The sequence below is a fragment of the Diadema antillarum genome, unplaced genomic scaffold (genome assembly GCF_040938485.1).
Source record: "Diadema antillarum isolate AM-2024a unplaced genomic scaffold, OU_Dant_1.0 scf00000006, whole genome shotgun sequence".
Classification (NCBI taxonomy): Eukaryota; Metazoa; Echinodermata; class Echinoidea; order Diadematoida; family Diadematidae; genus Diadema; species Diadema antillarum.
Genome location: NW_027270895.1, coordinates 1,723,461 through 1,747,861, shown reverse-complemented (window position 1 = coordinate 1,747,861; position 24,401 = coordinate 1,723,461). Strand labels below are relative to the sequence as shown.

Sequence of the window (24,401 nt, the reverse complement as noted above, 5' to 3'; positions counted from 1 at the left end):
TTCTCACAGTCTACTCCATCTCTGTATTATGGTATATTCTGTTTTCTCTCCCTCTTTTTCTATGCTTCGCCTCCACCAAGTAGATGTTTTGAGTGTGGGCGATAATACGACCCTGTCATGAGTGTATGTATGTTTGGAAAAGTGACAGGGGGGCAGGAGGTAACATCAGCTTACCACCAAGTATGTCTCCATTAGATGTGTCATCGCCTGATTTCCCTGCGACAGAAAACAGGCCTCTAGGTGTACCTCATGTAATAACTGCTTAATGAATGTTTGGAATACCTGGAAATTACATGTTTCATATGCGTGGATTCAAAGTGGATTAGAGAGATAGACAGATAGATAGATAGATAGATAGAGAGAGAGAGAGTAAGATGAGGGGAGATAATTCTTAGATAACATAGAATGCAGAATAAAAGAGGAGAGCAGTCAAAAGTAGAGTGCGATGGAGAGGAGAAAACATAAATAAAGCATAGAAATGAATGTTTTCTGACAAGACAAGGCTTTGAAGATGAGATATCTTCACAGAATCAGAAGGAAACGATAACATTGTGTCGGAAGGAACTATACAGCTTTAAAAAAGAAGGAAAAATGAAGTGAGCAAGAGAGGGGTAGAGAGAGAGATGGAGAGAAGGGAGAATAGATGGATCATATCAAAGTATCAACGGTAATCAAAACCAGCATGCATGAAATATTTCTGAGCTTGGCTGCTGCCAGAGATCTGAATGCCCAATGACAAGTCTTGTTTTCCACTAAAGTATGCAATGTCAGATTTGATCCCAGCTGAAACACTTCAACCTCACCTCTAGGACTGGCTTACAGCAAATTAACCCTCGCTAATTTCTATTTTCCAACAGTGAAAATGCCTGGGAATCTTGGAAACGGTACAGGTAACAACAGCCTTTGAATTTTTTTTTTCCAAACCAAAGTGGAATGAATGAATGCAATAACAACTGGGATTCACCCGCTAACAGCCGGACTGTCCACCATGAAATACTACTATTAGTATAGTTCTTCACATCTTGTAGTCACTTCTTTCCCTTCTCCATCTGATGTGCTGTATTATAACATGGAGAGTGCATGATCTCAGATACTATGTACAACCTTGGATGATGCATGGCAAATGCATAATTAGCCCATTTTGTGCATTATTTCAAAGACTGGAGATAAAAGAGAACTACATGAGACCTAATTATGCATTTGCATTCCAGATTGATGAGAATAATTTATCACAGAAATGCGCCAGTCCTTACAGAGAATTAAATGTCCTTATAACACTGATTACTATTTCATTCAAACAAGATTCACCATACTAGAACGTGTGGTCATTGTGCATGATTGGATGTAATAGTGTATGGCATCCCCTCCCCCACCCCCCACACACACAAAACATGAAAGTCATTTGTTGCCAATTCAACGAATCGTGAATCATGTTGTGAAACACCAATAGCATTTAAGCCATACCTTTTAACAGCACTTGTAATACACCCTTCGTTATATTTTCTCTTCATTGTGACAAATGGTTACTATTCAATCCCAGAAGAACAGCTCATTCCGAGGCTCCAATTTAACAACTCACAATTTTTTCAGGTACATCGTTAACATCGATGTAGACCTTTCAACATTTAACAGCACTTGTAGAACAACCCTTAGTCCCTTCATTTTGACGAACGGTTTCAATTCAGTCCAAGTAGAATAGCTTATTCTGAGGGCAGCACATGAGGGTCATGTGGTGCCACTTTAACAACTCACAAATCCTGTTATTACACTGTTAACATTTAGACCTTTCAACTTCTAACAGGGTTTTGTATACCATACTTCCCTTTATTTGACAACTGATTTTCTATTCAGCCCCAGTAGAATGATTTTCTATTCAGCCCCAGTTAGCTCCTCAGGGCATAACATATCAAATTACTACATTTAGTTTCAAGAGTCTTGCCAGTATTTATCTGAATATCCATCGCATGACATTCAAGAACTCAGTTTTTCTCTGATGTGTGCAGCTTATTGCACCATTGTGAAACAGTTGGATTAGATTTAAATCAAAATTTTAAGTTTGTCCTATCATACAAAGTACATTATTATGTTTAAGTTCCACCTGTAATCAATTACACTTAACCCATTCCATACCGAATTCAGAAATCTCCATAGACTTCCCGTAGGGAATGGGTTAATAGATTGTGTATCCCTAGCTAATATGCCCATTTCAAAGGTTTTTCCTAAATGTTCTGAAATCAGAGATCCATACTGTATCAGCCTATAATAAAAAGGAATTATTTCCCCTTTCAAAAACTTTTTTTCCAGGAGATCCTGACAAAATATTGATTTTAATTTTAGTACTCATCTTTCTGAAGCTTGCAAAACATGTTTCTGTCTTTAACCTTGCTGCCTATAGCTTTTGATGATGAAAATTAATTTAGAAATTCGATGAGGTAACATGGAGAGCAGCATAGAGGTACAATAGTAGCCCAGTATTAGAAATCTTCCATGTAGATGAGATGACATTTTTTTTCTGATTGAAGATAGAAATAATAATGATGATGATAATAATAAAAGGACAATGATGATGATAACCAAAATCAGGATAATGAGTGATTGTAAAGTGCTTGATGCTAAGAGCAAAGTCAGGCTTCAGGATGTAGAACCTTGAATACATTTGTCCTTCATCACAATGCTTTCTGTTTTGGAAATTAGAATTGTCCCAAGAAAATATGACTGAAGTTATATAATTCGTTCTTCTTTATGAAAATGCTTTGACAGTATAGTCCTTTGACTTTGATCCTGATCTAGGCAAGCCAACCTATTCTCATCCATGCATACAAATCTGATAGTGCATCCAGGGTCACTTGACTGTACAGTCAGTAACACATATTCTATCCCTTCCCCATTTAATTACTAAATAATAACAACTATTTATTTACTTCCACATTCCAAGTGAGATCTATTGTCTATTATGCTGTGGTTGATTAATTTACTTTTATAGATTTACAAATATGGCCTATATGGTTGACTGACAGTATTGGTTATTTCTCTAATTACCTTGAAAAACTGTTCCTTTTCTTGCCATTCAGGATAGATCTCTCTGATATTAACAAAATAGAATTAACAGACCTTTATATTCATTCATCTTGGTCTGTATAAGACACACTTCTACACATTTATCATAACATTTTTCCTCTCCTTCTTTTGACAGTGAATTCTCTATCATAGGAGAGAATAGAGAGTAATCATGTTATATAAAGTGTTTTTCTTAACAGTTTCGGCAGCAGTGCTAATTTTTTAGATATACAGTAGACCTTGCCTAAGTCGACATCGCATAAGTCGACAACTCGCTTAAGTCGACACAATAAAAAAGTCCCGATATTTGCCTTTGTTATTCCTTGAAAATTTCCTCGTCTTAGTCGACATTTATAAGTCGACAACTCGCGTAAGTCGACCTGATTTTTCAGTGCCAACTGAGCTGAAATACGTGTTAATTCCCTCGTCTAAGTCGACATAATTTTTCGCTCAAAATCTTATCGCCATTCTCTGAAAAAGAATTGTTTTCCCGCTCCGATTCGCTGCATTTCTACTCGGTAATTCGCTAGTGTACGGTGCGGTAGCGATCGCGCCATGCGTCCATCGTCTTGTATGCCAGAATAGAAAGGACATACACTCATTTACACCTGGAGTATTACAATGTAGTACCCAAGGCAGTTCACTTTACCCCTTTCCTCCCTCTCATTTTTCTCAAAACGCAAAAATTTTGTACACTTAACTATGTCCCAGTAGGTATTCATTATCCGAACATGAAATGTTTTTGTAAATCTCCGAATATTCTGACGTTAATAATTCCGAAGCGGTATTAAAACCTGGACCCTTCCTAGAAAATTTATTGCAATGCAACCAATAATGCAACTAAAACAAAAAATCAGATGCAGGTGTATCAAATCACACGCAACTTTTGCATTTAAACGCAAGTGCGTTGCTGAAAAGACTGATAATCATGAAACTTGAAAATAATTGTACGAACCTGAAACTCAATTGCGTTTAAACGCAACTCTAAAAATCAAATGCAAGTTCATCAAATCACACACAACGATGCATTTAAACGCAAGAGCGTTGCAGAGAAGACTTGCGGTTTTGTACAAAACTAGAAACTGCGTTTAAAAACATCTCTATACATCTACGGAAGTGCGTTATTGTTGAAAAGACTTGCATTACTCTTTTTATTTCGTAAAATTAGAAATTAAACGCAACTCTGAAAATCCAATGCAAGTCCATCAAATCACACGGAAAGCTGAAAGACGTGCGTTTGATAATCGTACGAAACTAGAAAATTGTAGGGAACTTTTTTTGAACTCAATCGCGTTTAAACGCAACTCTAAAAATCAAATGTAAGTCCATCAAATCACACGGAACGCTGAAAAGACTTGCGTTTCACAATCTTACGAAACTAGAAAATTGTAGGGAACTTTTTAAAACTCAATTGCGTTTAAACGAAACTCTAAAAATCAAATGTAAGTCCATCAAATCACACATAACCCTGTATTTAGAAGCAAGAGCGTTGCAGAAAAGACTTGCGATTTTGTACGAAACTATAAGAAACTGCGTTTAAACGCATCTCTAAACATCTGCGGAAGTGTGTTATTTAAAAGATTTGCATTATTTTTCATTTCGTAAGCAAAATTAAAAACTAAACGCAATTCTGAAAATCAAATGCAAGTCCATCAAATCACACGGAACGCTGAAAAGACTTGCGTTTGATAATCACACGAAACTAGAAAATTGTATGAAATTTAAACTCAATTGCGTTTAAACGCAACTCTAAAAATCAAATGCAAGTCCGTCAAATCACAAGCAACACTGTATTCAAAAAGCAAAAGCGTTGCAGAAAAGACTTGCGGGTTTTGTCCGAAACTAGACACTGCGTTTAAACGCATAAAAATTTACGGAAGTGAGTTATGGTTGAAAAGGCTCGCATTATTCTTTATTTCGTAACGGCACTTTCGCCGTGACCGAACTTAGTCTGCACTTGCAGGGGAAAGACATCGCAACATTCACACGTTTCAAACTGCCGAAACGCATGCTGCTTCACAAAATGTCAATGAAAAAATGACAACGAATTATTGTTAAAGTTCGCTATGCCGAAGGTTGAAATCTCAGTCCAAAGTTAAATTAGTCCGACAATGGAAAGAGGTTTGTTTTTGCGAAGGTTATAGTAGTCCGAAAGATGTTTTAAAACAAACTTTTCTTCTTCTTTTTATTTCAGACGGGCCCGCGCCGTACAGAGCGGTAATGTTACGAATCGGAGCGCGAGAACAATTCATTTTCAGAGTATGGCAATAGAAATTTTAAACAGAACAAATATGGCGACTTAGGGAAGGAAAATCACACATATTTCAACTCAGTCGGCACTGAAAAATTATCTCGACAGAATCATGCAAAATCACAAGCATATCTCCGCAGCAACGCACTTGAATTTAAATCGCAAAGTTTAAGGCAATTTTGGGGAATTTGCATTTGATATTTCAAATCAAGTTTAAAACATAAAGTGTCTAGAAACGGGCCTAGGTTTCCGATCCCGCTCTCTCAAAATCTCTCTAGAGATTTGGGAATTGTGCGTTGTCGTTGCTAACCCGCGCGAGATTTATGCATGAACTAAAACATAATTGTTGCTGATGTCAGTAGGCATGTTTTGGCGGCAAAAGGAATAAGATCTGGGTAGCGATCCGCATCGTGATCCAAATCTATAACTCTGTACAGGGGAAATTAGTTTTCATTTATAAGTCGACACAATGTCGACTTACGCGTAAGTCGACATTCGCGTAAGTCGACGTGTTTTGCTCAGTCCCGATTATGTCGACTTACGCGAGGTTGACTGTATGTACTTCCAAAAGATCGGTTTCAAAGTACATTCCTTGTCATATATGATAATGTTGGGTGCTTATTTTTTTCATTAACATATCTACATTAAATGGTATCATCTTATCTTTATTAATATTAATATTATTATTATTATTATTATTATTATTATTATTATTATTATTATTATCATTATTGTTATTATTATCATTATCATTATTGTTATCATCATCATTATGAGATTATGATATTTTGTTTCCTTTTACAGTGTGTGCATATATTTTTCTGCAGATGCTCTCCTAGTATATTTGAAATCATAAAGCGAGATGCACATTTGATTGACAGCTGATAAGTCATAGAAAATATGATACAGCTGTTGTCATAGAATATCATCAATCACTAGAGCAGTCAGGGAGAAGACTTTACAATACATTAGTTTATATCTGAACACTTTTTAACCCTACCAACGTTTTAAAATGCTTTTCTTAAATATGATTCATAAATATGATTACAAAAGCGTTCTTTGTGTGTTTAAAGTCTGCAACCCTGAAGTCTGAATCAGAAAAGGCTCTGATTTCATAACCTTGTCCCAGTGTTTGAGTGGCTTGCTTAAATCTCGAGAGACTCCTTCCCTTTCCAGCCAGGTAGGACTGTAAACAATGATAATGGTTCCAGCAACTGACTGGAATCCCTTAGGATTAAATGATGTATTGACATCAAGTTTAAAGGTACCTATCTGACTAAATACCTGACTTGACTAAATACCTGACTTGACCCACTCTCTCCAGATATGGCATACCTTTCAATTGACTTTATAATGCAGAGTATCACTCCCTTTAATACCTGACTCATAATGTGTTTCTTTTTCATCTCCCCTCAAATGCACTTGTTCAGTTCTGGGAAAGTTTTTATTGCAGAAAGAGTAGTGAGTGGCAAGTACTGCAACGTTTTGTAAAGAATCGGCAAATTATGAATTATCTATCAAATTGCATGATTATGTTTTAAGGTTAATATGTCAGTAGATTTAATTGTGTACATTTGACTAGCACATTATTACTCAAGACTGTTCTTCATATACCACAACATATTTAATTGATTTCAAATAAACTTGAATAAGGGTTTAAAAGAAATGAAGATTTTTATGTAATGTCTTAAGCTACAAAGTCCTCAATACACTGCCATTAGCACTGTCATGTTCCATTCTGTTTGTGAATCAACAGTAAGGAAGTCACAGAGTGTTTATTGGTAATTTTTGTGATTTGCCTCATTTTTTCCTCAAATTTGCCCATAAATCTTATCCCAAATTAGAACACAGAGTGCCCATCACATCATATTTTCTCATTTGTAACAAAAACAAAGCAAAACAAAAACACAATGGTAATAAATTGAGAGAATGTGTGCCAATGTTTTCAGCTGGCAAAAAGGATAAAATCTAATTTCACATTTCTAACAAATCCTGGTCGACCATTCAAACTTGGATTGTGTTCATATTCTTGTTTTCTCTGAGCAAGATTGAGGCACACAATCGCAAGATAAAAGCAGACATATATGTCTCAAATGCATGTTGTGCCATCCTTCAGAAGAAGAAGAAGAAAAAAAAGGGGGGCCTCCGTTAATCGAACATGGAAGGAAACATGGAGACACTGAGCTAAGAGAGGAAGCGACTATATCACAGTGGCCTTTTGAAAGGGCATATAATGATTACATTCAATGGAATATATGGCATATATAGGATACTGAGAGAGAGAGAAACATACTATGATCCATCTGCCGAGAACCAGAGACTGGCTTTGATTGATATCACTGTCAAGAGGGGGAGAAAAATAAAAATAAAAACCAACAACTTATAAAATGAATAACTCTCCTATTCATCAAAATGGAAATGCTGACTTTCCTGTTGGTTTTGTTTTTATTCTAGTTCTTAAAATTGATTCAAAAATGGGATGGACTTAACGAAAGGTATAAATTTGTGCCAGTTCTCAAATGGTAAAAAAAAGAGCTTGAATTATAGATAGAGTTATTTCCAGGATTTATTTGTGATACTTTCTTATAGAGGGGTGTTCTCAAATACCATATTGATGTGAGCAGTCATTACAATTAAAGGGACACAGTCCTCACGAAATTCAAAAAAATATGTTGTTGTTGGTACCTCCAATGAACTACTTTCACCAAAAACAAACTTTAAAATCACCAAATAAGCTCGTACATTTTGGTTGAAAAAGTGTGACTCTGCATGGTGAATATGCTAATGAGCAAGTCTTGGCGGAGAGTCATACGTCGTCGATGCACAACTCTTCCCAGCCGTGTTCTGCTCGTTATCCGTACGCTCCCTAGTTTACCCGGATGCATGAAGACGTCGGTGGCTACTCCGACTCGTATTTGACATTGTTTCTACGTTGTGTGTGTGTGTGTGTGTGTGTGTGTTTGTGTGTGTGTGTATGTATTGTGTATTATATTCGCACGTGTGGACGGTACAACTAGATGATAGATCTACGGTAGATACGCGTACGCACCCCGTACGCGGTTTGCCCTTCGCACTTTTCCAGTCTCAAGCGCAGCTGCAGCCCTACCTGTCGCCGCTCATGCATGTTCTATCGTACGTACAGAGTGTACATATTTGTAGGTAGAAACGATTCTACACAGGCCTGCTAGTACACTACAGGGGCGACCGCATTCAGCGTCGTCTGGTCAGGCTATCTTACATCAGTAGTTTTGCTCGAATCGTGCAGAAAATTTCCCAGGAAAATCCTTTTTTCCGTCCCAGACTAACAAAAGTATCGTGAAAGGTGAGCTGTATGGCTGGGAAATATCGGTACAACGATGCCGAACATAAGAAACTTAGGGCCTACAAAATCTCGAAATCGTGTTGTGACCTACCTGTGCGTGGACAATTTGTGAAGCGATGTTTTTACGTGGACCGGCAGGCTGTGGCCCTCGGTTATAAACCGAGAAAACTCCTGAAACCAGATGCAATCCTGACCATTTGCTCACATGAGTTACAAAACAGAAACACCTCGAGCATCGACTTCGAAGAGAACCGAGGGAAAAAAGCGTAGAGAGGTAAGGAAAGTGGCTAGCTATGTTTAATTTACCGTGGGCTTGCAGCCGGGGTTGGACTGCAGTACAGTGCCACTGTGAGCTAGCTGCTGCCAGTGCCGACTGGACATGCACGGCAAAGTGGAGCGAAATCATATCCCTACGACCCCCTGTGTTTATCCTTCCCGGCTCACGTCATATTTTTTTTTTTCGAGGAAAGGCGATTATCTGACTACTTACAGAAATATTGAGATACAAACAATATTTTCTTAAGAATTCGACTCTCTCATGCACAGGTTATCTTCGGTTTGAATGCCAAAATTGACTGGACGGAGTCGAGTGTACTGTGTATGTATACATTGGTATGGTAAGGATTTGCGCGCGAGAGTGGTTTCTACGCTAAGAAGTATGCAACACAGACGGAAGCTAGAACACGACGGTGCCTACTTGATGTCAAGTTCATGGTATATTTGGTTTAAAAATACATATAAATTTATGTTTACAATATTAATTTTTCTTAAATTATATATATCTAAGCTTGAAATATTTTGTTTGAAATTATAAAACCACAAACTTTCACATTATATGATAAAATTGCAACTAATCATTTGAACACTTAAATTGGTTTTTAGAGGCACGGCTGTCAACTTGGTGAGTAGGGCATGCACTACGTAGCATCTTTTTGCCGGCTCTTTCACGATCGCTTGCAGGAATTATTTTTCAAAAATCGCGTACGGAGACAATTTTTGATGTCCAAGCGTATAAATTGGTGAAAGTTTATATTTTTTACTCTTCTTAATTATCAGTACAGTGAAAATCTCAGGACTGCTTCCCTTTAAGGAAGAATCACTGGACACCATTTTACTCCTGAAGGAAGTTCATTCACCTTTCTTGATGGACAAAAAGCAGTGTTGAGTGGAGAATAGCTGTCACTTTTCATGATTTATAACAACATTCCCATACAGTGTACAATCAAGTCGTTGATGAATGTATTATTTGAGTATTTAACCCTGTGTGTGAATTAATATTGGGACAGACGCTATCAATTAAACAGTCTTTGCAGCACTTGCATTGATAGCTATACCATGTGTCTTCCTCTCTGTTGGTTGTGGTCAGTTGTTGACCATAATCGTCCAGACGTTTTAATGGGTTGACCATTATGGTAGGCCCCAGACAACAGGAAAATAGAGTGAGTGAGAGAATAACAGATGCTGGTCACACCTCCTGCTTCTATTTTCCCCAGGCAAAAAAAAAAATATTATAGTAATAAAATATAGTTCCACCAATGGTCACTTCAAGCTAGGGGTCAGTCTAACCGGACAGTGTGCAGCCAGCATCAAATTCTCTGTAATTACAGGATGTCTACCAGGTTTCAATTCATAATAACATTTTGAAATGAGATGAATATAATCTTGGTGAGATGCACTTAACCTTACCATTATGCTTGTACCTTTCAATCTGCATTTTTTAATAAATCTCTCATTTTATTCCTGTGGTCATTCTCTGTAAATTGTTTGTAAGGATTTTTTTAGTGGGTCAGTATTCATTCAAGTTCCTTAAATCAGATTTGTGGTGGATATGCCATTTCTTCTCATTATTGTCCACTGTTTGTGGTTTGTAAGAATGCTACAAGGTACCCACCTCCCCCCCCCCCCCCCCAAAAAAAAAGAAGAAAAAAAAAGTCATCAGCACCTCTTTATTCAATGAAGGTCACTAGTATTGAAAAGAAAATGACAATTAGGAGTTAACAAATTGACCAGTGAAAAGTGGACAGTTCCATTTGTTAGTTTTTGCATTTTTTTTTTTCAGACAGTTATACACACTTTGTGTTTCGTGGGTGGTACAGCTGAATGAAGATATGATGTGTGAGAGTTAGGAGTTGAGGATATTTGCTGCAGCAACATTGCATTTGATATGATTGCAACCAATATCACCATTTAGTGAAAACCAGTGAAACAGTGTGATTCAATAACTTAATCCATAATTTATGTCCAGTTTTTATGAGGCCTCTGTCATCCTCTTCATTTTGTTGTACTATGGCCTTGTTTATCAACTTTCCCATGTTTGAAACATGTTTCAATACCCACTATCAAAACACATTTGAAAATGCCTCTCAGATTTGCGTTTCTCGAGTTGTTGTATTTATCAACTCTGTTGTGAGTCGATCGGGAGGCCTTGTCACTGCATAGCTTCATTGTGCAGTTTAACCCAAGGAGCGGAGTGTGCAGTTGGTAGTGGTTGGCTTGGGCAGGTCCAAGCTATGAACACATTTTTAAAATGACTTTACATTTACCAACGTTTTGTATAGACACATGCTTCTGGCTCAAACACATTTGCAACTGCAAAACAACTCTGTGTTTATCAACTGCCCAAAACTCCCAAAAAATTGAACTATTTGAAAACCTTAATTCTTCGCCAGATGTGAGGTGATAAACGCAGCCTGTGTCTTTTTAGTCATCTCAGTGTGATGTGGAATTACTGTTTGATGCAGGTGTTGAATTATAGAGTTTCCTCCTTTTTCTCAACAGCCATAATGCCAGAAAATCTGAATACCACTGCAGCAGGTAAAACGCACATGAAATCAATCCATGGAGCTACACGACTCAACCCTAAATTTATGTTTCTGCCTGGTGTGAGACCATAATATAATATGCATCTACTATTCACAAATATGTATTCCACAAACTTTTCAATTAATTGAAGACATTTTTTGTTAGCAGGTACATTTTGTAACTGTTTCATTTTGGTTTCAAATCAATCAGTTTACACCTGTTTGTTAACAAGAGCTTGTGTTATGTAATGTACATCAACCATATAAGAAAATTCACTGATGTGCCCAATGTTTATGTCATGTACAGTATGATGTGATTTTTCTCATAGACTCGCATCCCACTGAAACTGTTGCCATGGCAACGTGCCTATCATTCCCTATCAGTTTAATGTGTGCACTCAGCAGCAGTCCAGCCAGTGTACCATTCCTTCCGTTGAATCATGTACAGCCCTTTTTATGATACATGAACATTCATTCTTACATCATACATGTACGTATGATTTCCACTACTGCATAAGCTATTATTTTTGCGAGGGTTTAATTTTTTGTGAATTTCGCGAATCACTCTTGGACCGTGAATTTAACAACGTGTGAAAAAGTCACTATGCGCTGGGGTAATAGTACACTTACGATATTAAACCGAGGTTTCCATTTTAATAGGAAAACAACAATTCGCGAAAATGTCTAAGACCACCTCATTCCCGAAGATGTCTGTATGCAAAAATAACAGATAGATACTGTAACAGTGTACCAACCCCTCCCCTTACAAAAAAAAAGAAAAACAGAACAGAAAAAAAAAATTAATGAAAAGACAGGATAGGGATTATCATTACTACTGTTAATGTTGGAGGTTTGCTCAAATAATGTCTAGTAGTTGAAATGATGTCATACAATCATATCAACACCAATGTTTGCTGATTATTGTTGACATCAAGTGATGTTAAGTATTGAACTCACCTTAGCAGTACACATTTTGATTCATGAGGTGAAATTTTATATCATTTTAGACCCAGTGTTTTTGCTTGAAACGCAAAAGTTCAGTTCTTTCTCCAACCTGAGATTAGCAATATTGTCATCTTCATGTTTTGTATCAGATTTCATCATTCGTAGAAAATATGCAGAACTAGCTTTCAGAAACTCATATGCATGCATGCATGCCTCCGTCTGCATATGTTCCATGGCCTTTGTTGGGCTACCCATGCATCTGTTTAATCCAGGTTTATATTTCCTTTTATAGACTAGGTTACCATGGCAACTGTTTCCACCATAATCCCAACCTACATACGGTTGGCATGCCATCTTATGTTGGCATGCATGCACAGACTCAGCATCAGACATTTGAAGGCAGGCTGGTGTGGCTGCCTTGCAAGGACCGGCTGGTCATGCATGCAATGTATAACGGCACTGATGGAATAGTTCATAAATTGATTATCTTTCAATGACAGTGCCAGTTATTTCTTCTTTACAGGGCCCTGTTGCATACAGAGCTGCAAGTCCTTATAGATGGAAGTGAATAAAACAATACAATTAACCCACTTGTGTATGGCCCTTTCTGGCAGAGGGCTATACTGTGTGTGAACAGTTTTACATTTCTTTTATTTCTTACACCAATGCAGTCATGTGTAGTACTCTGTGTTACAGGATTAAGTTGCTGTCCGATAATTGATGGTACCTTTTTGTGCAGTGCAACAGGGACCACTCGTGATATTAAGCAATTCTAGAGTAATATGAAAATGATTTTGCCGTTATGCTGGTTTGTGCTTTATATCCTTCATGTGCTATAATATATATTGCTGGTTTGTGCTTTTAGTATGTATCCTTCAATGCCTTCATTTGCTATTTGAAAAATTTGCACAGTTTACATATCTTGCGTTTGGTAGTGAGATAGACTTCATAAAAGAATTACTTTTAACCAATCGTGCTCTTTGCTCTTTGAGACTGAATGCTTCCATGCACTATTGTAAATGTCACAGTACAATTGATTCCAGCTAGCAAAATCTCCATAATTATTATGCTTCTTGCTTCAAGCTTTAAGCTCCTAGAAATAACAAATGCATTACATCAAACTAAACTGCTTTCTCTATTAAGTATCTGGGCATCTTGAAGGACTATGTTCTAATGCTGTGAGTAGACTGATGTGGGCAAAATTTCTTCCTTTTCAATATCAACTTCATGAGCTGAAAGGTAAGTACAAATAATCTTTTGCGAGTCGTGGTTGTTGGACTAAAGAGACGTGTTATTTCTCAAAATCTTTCTCGATTTGCGCTCAACTCGGAAGTCCCGACCACCCAACCCACAACGACGCTGAGGTCAACTGCCAAACAGACCACACGGGCGACGACTGCCCCAACGTCGCCCTCCGAAAAAAGTTCTCAAAAAACTGATGCCCCTCAAAAATCAGGTTCGGCCTCAGGTTAGTTTCAGGGGGATGAGACTTTTCCCCCCTTAGCGGTCGAAAGTTGAACACCCTCATGCATGCAGTGGACAGACATTTAACTTTCGACATCTTTCTTTCTCATGCCCCCTGCCTTCCGTTCCCCCCGCCCCCTTTTTGTGTAGATGTAGATAGATGTAGCAAACTTTAATTTCAAAATTCCTTTGAAACTGGGCTGTTTGTCATGTTGGTATGTAATAGAGGGACGTGCAGTAACATTGCATCCCTGCAGCAACTCTGTCTGTGAAATGTTTTGTGTTGTTTGTCATGCTCTTTGTGTTTGTATGTTATTCCGTTCGGTGAAAGCTGAAAGATGAACAGATGGGAAGAGAGCAATCATATACACAAAGACACACACAAGTCCACTTTACGCAACTATACCAAATGACGACAGCCTCTTGTGCCCTCTTCTTCAATCTTGCATACCTGTCAAAAGAAGATGTAAAATCATTGTTCTGCCCAGCTAGGGGATACCATGATCCCTTTGTTTTTGTTTGTGTTTAACCCGTTGAGGACGAGTCCTGAGTATACTCGGGCAAGTGCCTATGGGAAATGCGTGTTGTAGCAAAATCAAACCGTCCTCAACTGGTTAAGAGTTGTTGTTGTTTTTTCTTTGTACACGAATTCATTCTGTATTCATAGATATGTATATAGACCCACACATACATCTTCAAAATTTCTTTGGCTGTCATAAATCAATAGTACGCTACACCTGTATAAGCTGCTTTTAATCAATGCATGGATTTTTATTCAGATGATTCATTTCTGGTTTTGATTGTTCTATGTACTTGACTTCACCTTAGCTGCGATAGAATATCAACTGTGAATACACCGCCGCTTGTCTGTGAATGTGGAACTTGACATTGGCACTTATATGCCAAGATATGATTTTTAAGTATTTGCATGAACTCGTGTTTCGTAGCACTGCACAGCCTGTCAAGTTATGCAGTACTTTTACTGTTTGTGTGATATTCATACTTTATATACATTGTGTATATGCCTGTGTCTCTTTATAATATACTCTATTGAATCATTTTTTTGTTGTTGATCTTTGCCCATTTCCTTATAAATCAAAAGTTAAATGAAATTTTTCTGCATTTTATGTACACATGCTTTGTAATGCATCTCCTTTTCTAGAAGTTTTACAACTTTTGAATTTTTAAATAGAAAGTCAACCATGCATTTATATCCAGTCATTACTTTTGCTATTAAATGCTCAATGAAACTGAAATTCATTAACCCATAAATTTGATGCATTACATCCAATCCATTCTTGAAGAGTATAGCAACTTGTTTGCGTTGTATGGATGTTGGCTATGTATGTTGATTTTTTCTTTTAAATGCATAATTTGTTTTGACATCAGGTTGAATAGGTTGACTTCAGGTTGAAAGCTGATTTTTCTTTTGAAAACCTGATAAATCCATAACCCAATAGTTTTGGTTTTTATGGGACAAAGCAGTTTTCATAGGAATAGAAGTCAAATGACATACCAGAATTTATCAGAAAATAGAATTATGTAAGTTGTAGTGTTGCTCTCATCCAAATTTGACAGTTTGCCATTGGTTTCAAACAACAAAGCTGCTAGGTTTATCGGAGAAGAACTTGAGAGAATTTTACCTACAGTGATTATAATCATGTCTGAATCAGCAAAGGCAAGACATGATATAGTGGTAAAGAATATTTGATATAAGCAAGAAAGAAAGATGCAACTTTTTTTTCTTTAATTTCAAGAAAACCAAACCAGATGAAGGATGTTGTGTCAAAGACACCGAGACAGCTGTGTCTGGGTGAATGTACGCGAAAAGGTCACATCAGAAATTAACTTTGATTGGACGAGAAAAAAGGTCCCTTGTGAGGTTAGATTAGAGACACAGAAAGAGAAAGATGTAATGAGAGCGAAGTCAGAGAGACATTAATGGATATAAAGTAGATAATCAGACATTTCTTATAATCGTAGGTTGTGAATATTGATGTTATTTCATCGTAGGTGTGCCATTGTGATTTGAAGCGTAAGTACAACCTTAAAAAATATCCTTGGAAGAGAAATTGTAGAGTACCCACACAGAATGTCCCTTGCCAATAAAAAGAAATATGAGACATATTCTCCACGCAATAAGAGCATAATCATGCACCGAACCTGATATGACATAAAATTGAGATGACCGCTTCGATATTGCTCACGATACAGCAAGTAATGTTCTCCGTTCCCCCCTATTCCTCCCTCAAGAGGTCGAAATCTGATCTCACCCTTTCACGGCCGAGTGATATTTGTAGGCGTGACCCTAATCAACAGACAATGATGCCGATTGGGCGTGTGGTTTATGGAAGTCTTGGGTAATCCAATACAGAGCTCAGCAGGAATCCAAGGCCCGGGACTCTTTACTGTCCTCCATCAACCTATCATCGCAACAACTTATTACTGAGGAGAGAATCTCTCTGACCTTTTAAGGGCAGTCAAGTGGCTTTTCATGACCAGATTTGAAACACGAGCAAAATCTACGTGACACAAAATGTCTTCACCCAGATGTATAGATACTTATAGATAGATCATCACTGCAGCATATTTAAGAAAAATTGATGCTCAATAATTGAGAGTATGTTATCTCTGATAAAGGCAGCATGATTAGGATTGACCTTAGGTCAAAGGTCAAAAGTCTGCACTGCACATGCTAGATACTGCAACAGGTTGATATTAACATGGCTCTGAAGTGCCCCTTTTATGAGATTGAAATGCATTAAAAGGAATTTGTGTGAAAGGAAGCTATTTCAATCACTTCATTTGGCTAGGAATCAGTGCTGGGGTCAGTCTGGATTTGATCAGATACAATTTTTCTCACAATTTGGTTGTCTTACAGTCATTTTGAGATTGAAGACACTCCTGAATTTAGAGTGTCAAATGAAGCTTACAGTTGTACCCCCATTCTTATCAAACTGGAAGCAAATATCAGATGTAAGCAGGGCAGATCCTGTAACATAGATTGCATACCAATATCGTAATGCAGAGATGCAACAACTTTAATAAAGCACCTAAAACTTGTGCACACATATGAACACGTTGACCTGTCAAAATCTAACCTGCAACCTATGAAGAATCCCTAGAAATTACGGGTCAGATTACACTGTCAAAACTCGTACCCCCTTCTATCCCATGTCCCTCAAGTCCCGGCATGCCAACACCATGGGAGCACTCCCCAGTTGTTGGATGCAAACACAGCGTGACATCCGGTATCACCGGTCCTCGTTCCATATCTTGTCGAGACAGCACAAAACATATGACCCTGTCCGACGATGAATACACCCAGCATGTGGCAGAAAGCTAGCAGAGGAACATAGGTGTCAGTTGGCTAATACAAGTGCACTGAAATTGTACATAAAGTGTGTGCATAGGTTAATGACGTCTTTTATGTAACATGTATTGTGCAAGCTGAAATTCGAGAAAAAAAGTCAGTTTTCACCTTGTGTTCGTGGTGCTTCCCCTTAATGAGACTTGGTGTTTTGAAACCCACGTTTGTTGACCATAAATGCAGGAGAAAATATTATTAGTTCCATCAATAATCTTATATAAAGTTTTCCAACACCTGCTCTCTTCCTAACAAATATAGTTTGAAAAAGTTTTACTTTTCACTGATGCATCCAAAGTGCTAATGGAAATTACTCTTCTCACCTCAAAATCAAGTCATAGACATTTAAATGTTTTAAATGTCGACATTTCATATTACTTGTACAGCAAGTTATTTTGTGAATTAGGTAGAATAAGTTTGGAGATAGATTCATTATTTTGAATATATAATCATCCCTTGCAATGATATTCTTTTAAAAAAATGTATTTACCAGGTAGTTCTTCATTGACTTCATAATCAATACCTTAGGGTAAGATCTTTTGAGTTTGGGGGTTGAGAATGTCGCAACAATGAAATTATCTAGTCCATGTGACAGAAGTGAACAGGTCATGCGAACGTTTTGTGTGATGACTAAACAAGTTGTAAATTATCACATTCGGTACATCATCTGCCATCTTCATCACCGTCCGCATCCGAGCGAAAATGACAGAGGCAGAGCTGAGTGGAGCACAAAGAACAACAACGGGATGTCTTTCGTCTGCCATTCTAGTCAGACACGCTTCGTAGAATTCCTCAACAGCTTGCCGGGGGACGGGGATCTCTGGCCCCTGCTAGAGCAATCAGGCTTTCATTAAATTACCCTCTTAAAGGCATTGATCCTTCTTTCGCAGGGGATGGTAGGGGTCTCTCAGGGGTTGCACACTTGCGAGAGAACTGGCACTTAAACCTGTTTAGCAGCATGTTGCGAGCTGGTCAGTTTGTCTTTATCAAATTTGTAGGTAGGTCTATAAGAAAATGCAAAACATGCTTCTTGAAAGCACATTTCCCAAATCACTTTGGGCCATTTTTGATCCGTAGGTGCTGTCCTGTTGAGTCTCGCTGGATTTTAGGCCTGCCTGTGCAGTCTGAACTGGCACACGATTGAAACAGTGTGGAGCTAAGTTCATGACCTCATTGTCACATTTGCATTGTGTGCATGCAAAAGAATAGATGTTCACAGGTACTAGTATGCACATTAAGAGCTCCTCAATTGATTGACAGGCTGTACGAAGATAAGTTTCACAGTTGTCATCATGTACAATGTACTGTCAGTCACATTAGCGGTCGGTGAGGAGATTTTTTTTTTTTCTGTGTCTGAACTGCTCATTACTGTGACCATGATCGGACGTGTGTCTGAAACGTGATTACAAAACGAGAAAACTCTCTTGTCTGAAATCCCTCCAAGACACTTTTGCCAGGAATGGAGGTCGTCTTTGTGTGCACTGCCTTAATTATTGGGTGTATTTAGACCCTCCACTTGCCCCAAATCAATTTAGCACAGTGTATTTATTAGTCTGCGCCTTTTCTCTAAGTAGGAGCCATTATAGTTTCTACAAAATTAAATCTACAGATGACAGTTAAGTAGTTCTGTGGAAACAGGTCATCAAATTTTCAACCTGCTCCATTGTACTATAACTCAAATACAGGGAGAGACAAATGTTCCTCATATTCTTGCCTTATCATGACAAAATGTCACGTCTCAATCATTCTACATAATACAGACATTTCATGCTCCTATATTACATTTAATGGGAGAAGCATAAGGTCACTAGTTGACATGTATGATAATTAGCAGCCTTGTGATTTTCAGATGACAAAGAGCTCTTCCATTCTGTAAACATTTATGAGAAATTACTTTACAGATGCTCCGATTTTTCTTTTTGTTGTTTGATCTTCGTCTTTTGTTAGTTTCCTCTTGTTATTTTCTTTATGTTTTGTTTTTTTTTTGTGCTGTTTCTTTTTGTCCTTGTTTATGTATGGGCTGACTCATGAGATAATGAAATATAATTAGGTATTGACATGAAAAGAAAGTATGCAGTAGATCTAGCATTTGTCATATCTAGCAGGTGATTGATAGCTGTACAACAAGTGCATGTTACTATCGAAAGGGTGCTTTTATCTGTGTAGGCCAAGCAGATATGGTACCCGACCCTGAAATGTGGAAAACATCATTTTCCCCTCGTGCAGATTATGAGAGCAAGGATGGTGGTTCTCTTGGTTACAACAGCTTTGAGTTGAACTTCCATGAACTAGGCAATGTTTATAATCATGTTTGCATGCACTGTTTTCTGATTACAAGGCACTATAATTTTGCACAACCTAATGAGGATAATCTGGTTTTCAAACTAGCAGCCCTACTTGGCTAATTTTCTCATTAGAAAGATTATCATATGTAAGACCAACTATTGAGGTACAGGAAAAATTAATGCTCACGTGCTGTAGTTTGTGTGACACTTGACTCAACATTATATTCTTGGGTAAAATCATTTCATGAGATGAATTATGATAATTCCTTTTAAAGCATGAATACTCATGTAAACTGTACTCTAGACAATTTCTAGAGACAGATTTAGACAATGGCAGATTTTTGTGCTGCATCAACATTTGTATCATGTAGTAGAACTTGCAGCTACATGTAGCTTCAGGATTGGAATATCATGCATCTGTCTGTAGGCACCTAGCTTAAGAAAAGAATATAGAGAAGAGGACATGGGGTAAGGGGATGAAGGGGAGGGGTATGAAAGAATGGGTAAGTGGAAAGCGGGAGAAGAGAGTGAAGAAAGGGTAAGGAGAAGAGGGGGTGACAGATAGGAGAGGAAAAGGTGAGGGTTGGAGAAGGAAATTAGGAGGGGAGGATATAGGAAGGAGTATCCAAGGGAAAGAAGAGAGAAGGGGAGGATAGTGAAGGGATGGGGAGGGGGAAAAGGAGGAGAGGGGAGGGACAGAGAAAGAAAGGAATAGGTTGGTGATCATATATTGCTTTCTTATTTTCCTCCATTTCTTTGTAATCTTAAATAACAGTCGCAAGGGGTAGATCTAGCTGTCATTCATATGTCAGCGTAACCTTTCTTTTCCCTCATTATTTATTCTTCCCCGATATTTGTCCTCTTGCCATTATTGATATTCTCTCACTTACTTTCCGGAGGAGAGAATCCGAAGCCGGGGATATGGAGTGTGCCCTCGCAGGCCTGGTGGAGCAAGTCTGCATCCAGTGCTGGAACCACTAAAATGACATGATATACAATACATACTTGTAGGATCTCTTGACAATAGCCACATATGTGAACATGCATACACACACATATGTGTGTATGTATTCATTATGAGAGATAGGTGAGAGATATATGGGGTGTTGCAAGAAAGTTGCAATTAATTGCAACTTGCAACTGATTGTCACTGGCCAATCAAAATCATTGTTGCATGCATGTCTTCTTAATAGGGCAGACCCTGAGCCAATTAAAACGGTTGTTTCAAAATTAGCAATTATTTGCAATTGATTGCAACTTTCTTGCCACACCCCAGTAGACACACAGCGAGAGAGAGAGAGAGAGAGAGAGAGGGGGGGGGGGGGAGCTGCCCGTATAGAAGGGATTTTGTGTGTGTGTGTGTGTGTGTGTGTTTGTTATAGCTTGTTTGTTTGTTTTGTAGCATTTTATATGATAGCATGCTTTGGCAGTTCTTCCACCTTTGCACCAAATATTTTCTTCATTTTCATTCAGAATATTACATTGTAGTGTCTATTGCTATGTCTTTAGATTTCTTTTCTTTTTTTTTGTCTGCAAGATTTGCATCCATAAGTGTATTTTAATGTAAATTTATATACACAATACATACATACAAGTAGGAGATACAGTACCATCATAGAGGCATCCATAATCTGGGTACATATGTTAGACCCATCTAGAATGACACTGGATGTCATCTATTTTCATATGCTGTGCATGTATGCTCAAATGTTTGACATAGAACACTTCATCAACATTCACAGTGCTTAGGATAACAACATCCTAGAAATTTGATGGACAGCTGGTCCAGTTACATTCTACCTTGCCATCAAATGCCAGTCGGTCAGTCAGTTGTAGGCCTGCTCATGCTTGCATTGCTTTTATTGACACGTACCAGAGCTTGGTGAGGATGTTTTTGGAACCGGAGAGGGAAGGGGGACATAAGGGGATGGTAGGAACTTATCCATGTAATGATGTAACCAATCAGCCCCAATAAGTGCTGGCAACACAGACAAACGATAAAACGTGTGTATGATATGTGGCTGAAATTTCAACCTAGAAGCATGGTCAAAACTACCTCAGTATACATACTGCTCGACCTTACCAGTTCAATACAAAGCCTTTGGGAGTTGTGTTCTTTATCCTCGATTAATGAATGAGGACATTTCAACACTTGCATGCATTAAACAAAAAACAAAACAAAACAAAACAAAAACAGCTTGGGGATATTTAAGGAGTTCCTCTAGTACATTTGCCTGGAATTTTGTAGCTGGATTGATACAAATTGCATGTGGCAGTTGGAACATAATTGCATTTATTGACATGAGCTAGTAATGGGTTGTTGAGTTGGGTAATGTAAACAAGTTGACAGCTGATTTAGTTTGTTAGATATTTATAGCTCTCTGTGCTTGACAAACATGATGTAGTAGATTAGAGTATATTGATTTCTATATTTTTATATTGTTACCCACGCCGATGATCGGCATTATGTTTGTTGTGTGTCTCAAAGCAAACGGATACGAAATGTTCACACAGCACCATTCTCAGTTCAGTGTGGAAGGACCAGAAACATGACAATAAACTCCCAAACGATCTACAATTTGTTCAAAGGACTAGTGCAAAAATAACATGCCTCACAAAAAAAAAAGGCAAAGAATAACAGTATATGCTTTGCATTCAACCCTTGAAACAAAATAGGCTCTGGAATTTGGACAGGACACTCATATGACCTTTGTATTACAAAAACAAATATCATATTTCATATTTTTGCCTTAATCATCATATTTCATTGCTTGCATTTAGCTTTAGGATTTTTTTTTTTTTTTTTTTTACTTCAGGGTCATTTTTTACCCTCACATCACACTTCCTCGTGTCGGAAATACAACTACAATTTGTTCAATTGAAACCGAAATGAAATTTTGCTGCCCACTTCCCTTGACAACGTTGTGAAACCGACTGAGACCAAATCAAATGTGGGCTCACATGATGAGGGCCAATATTTTCGATGCACGTGCTGTTTTTCCACACCAATTACGTCCCCTTCCTGTTACCCACCCAGTATGCCCCCATGCCTTCATATTTTCATCATCCCTCAGGATTTCCAGAGTGATACTAAAAGAAGGAGATCGATATCAGGCAATATATTATTATTAGGCTCTGATTGCTGGTAGGTCAGGAACAGTCAACACCAAAGACATATTTTTTTTTCTCTCTCTCTACAAGTGACAGAAAGATACCGAAAGAGTAGCCAGGGAATGTTTGTGTGTTTTGTTTTGTTTTGTTTTTTTTAGATCGAAGGCAATCAACAAAGCCTATACCACATGCTATGTGAGAAAACATGCTGTACAGTAGCTATTAGGAAGTGGTCACAGATCATTTTGATACCAATAGATTTCTATATTCCTGTATATACAGTATAAAAAATCTTAGTTACTTTTTAATTGTCACTACAATATACATTATGAACTCAGCTATACCTGTTTACATCAACTGAGTGAGCTTTATAGAAGATACACTTATTATGATAACAATGACATTAATGATACATGATAAAGGAATTCATGCATGCTATGTATAGTGTGTGTGTGCATGTGTGTGTGTACAGGGAAACCCTGTGCTAACAAGCTGCATGGAAGCACTGAAATTTCCTTTTTATACAGTTGGGGTATGTCGTTATCAGGGATTATAAAAAGAAAACAGATGAGTATATGAAATAATGGAACCTGCGAAATTTCCTTTCTGCTGTGTCTGAAATTATTATATAGAGACTTCACTGTATCAAGGTGCTCACACCTACTTGTCCACTTGCCACTTGCCAGGGGTGACTGAACTTGACTGTTTGGCAAGTAAAATTGAATTGGCACTTGCCTGTTGAAAGATCTTTTTAGCCTTTGTCTCAAGGACCCATTTTGGCAAGTGGATAGAATATGGGTTTGTTTGTTTGTTTGTTTGTTTGTTTGTTTGTTTCTTGCAATTCCTTGAATGATATGAACGATCATATATGTTTTGATATTCATATCAGCTTTGAATTGACAAATGTTTTCTGCAAGACAACCTCTTTCATTGTCTTCAGTCTGCAAGTGACTTCATTGTAGCAACAGTTTAACGGCAATGAAAACTGATAGGCTGGGTTGAAAGTTGCAGCCGTATCGGAAGATTAATTCTCAGTTTCCCCATTTCAGATAATATTTATGATTGTTTGTTGGGTATTATGTGCACGCAAAATCGTCTAGTAATTTGCAGTTTGTTTTCTCTGCTCGTGTAATCAAGTGTGTGCAGTGTTGCATGCCATATCCTCATAAAAATAGAGCCCATCATACTAGCGCTGTGTTCTTTAGTGTCGCATGCAGCCTTCCATACGCTCCATCATGACTTGCGTGTCACTCGTTAACTTGTAATTGCAGGAAAGACAACGGCTTTGTACTCTAATTCACTTATAAAAGACGATCACGCTTGTTTAAAGGTGTGGTGTCCTCAGTGTTATCATCGCATTTTTAAAAGAAAAGTTCCAAATTTGGCATTATTAATAGCAGCTTGAGCCCTTCATCAGAGCATCGAGATCCCGACACCACCAGTCAACGTGTATCGGTATACTATTTTTAAAGACAAAATGTCTCAGATTATCTTGACTTGCCACTGACTTTCCCTGTCTGGTTTAATCTACCCGGGACCACCCTTGACATTTATGTGTGAACAGGTTGTTAATGGGAGCAGCAGATAGAACCAGTTTAGACTGGCAAAAGAACTTGTCTCAATGTTAAAAACATATTTCATATGAATGAATTTTTTTTTTTTTTTTTTTTTTTTTTTTAGTGTATGAGAAAGTCTGAAAGTAAACTTGAATATGATAACTTCTCCAGACACGTTTCTCAAGTCATGGATGACCAGTGGTGGCCCTAGATATGTAAATCTAGATAGAGATGCGGAGCTC

The 24,401-nt window shown here is 37.8% G+C and overlaps 1 protein-coding gene across 9 annotated transcripts in view; it reads left to right on the top strand.

Annotated features, from left to right (window-relative positions):
• Positions 1-24,401, top strand: part of LOC139716116 (pregnancy-specific glycoprotein 22-like) — a 102,763-nt gene that overhangs the window by 63,802 nt on the left and 14,560 nt on the right. For 5 of the 9 annotated variants that reach the window (XM_071627716.1, XM_071627674.1, XM_071627730.1 and 2 more), the window contains 2 exons: positions 858-890; positions 13,710-13,844. The exons of 2 other annotated variants lie outside the window; for them this stretch is intronic. In XM_071627716.1, coding sequence (XP_071483817.1) covers positions 858-890; positions 13,710-13,844 — 168 coding nt within the window. The remainder of the gene's footprint in view (positions 1-857; positions 891-13,709; positions 13,845-24,401) is intronic. 2 more of the 9 variants (XM_071627681.1, XM_071627695.1) reach the window with 2 other exon arrangements.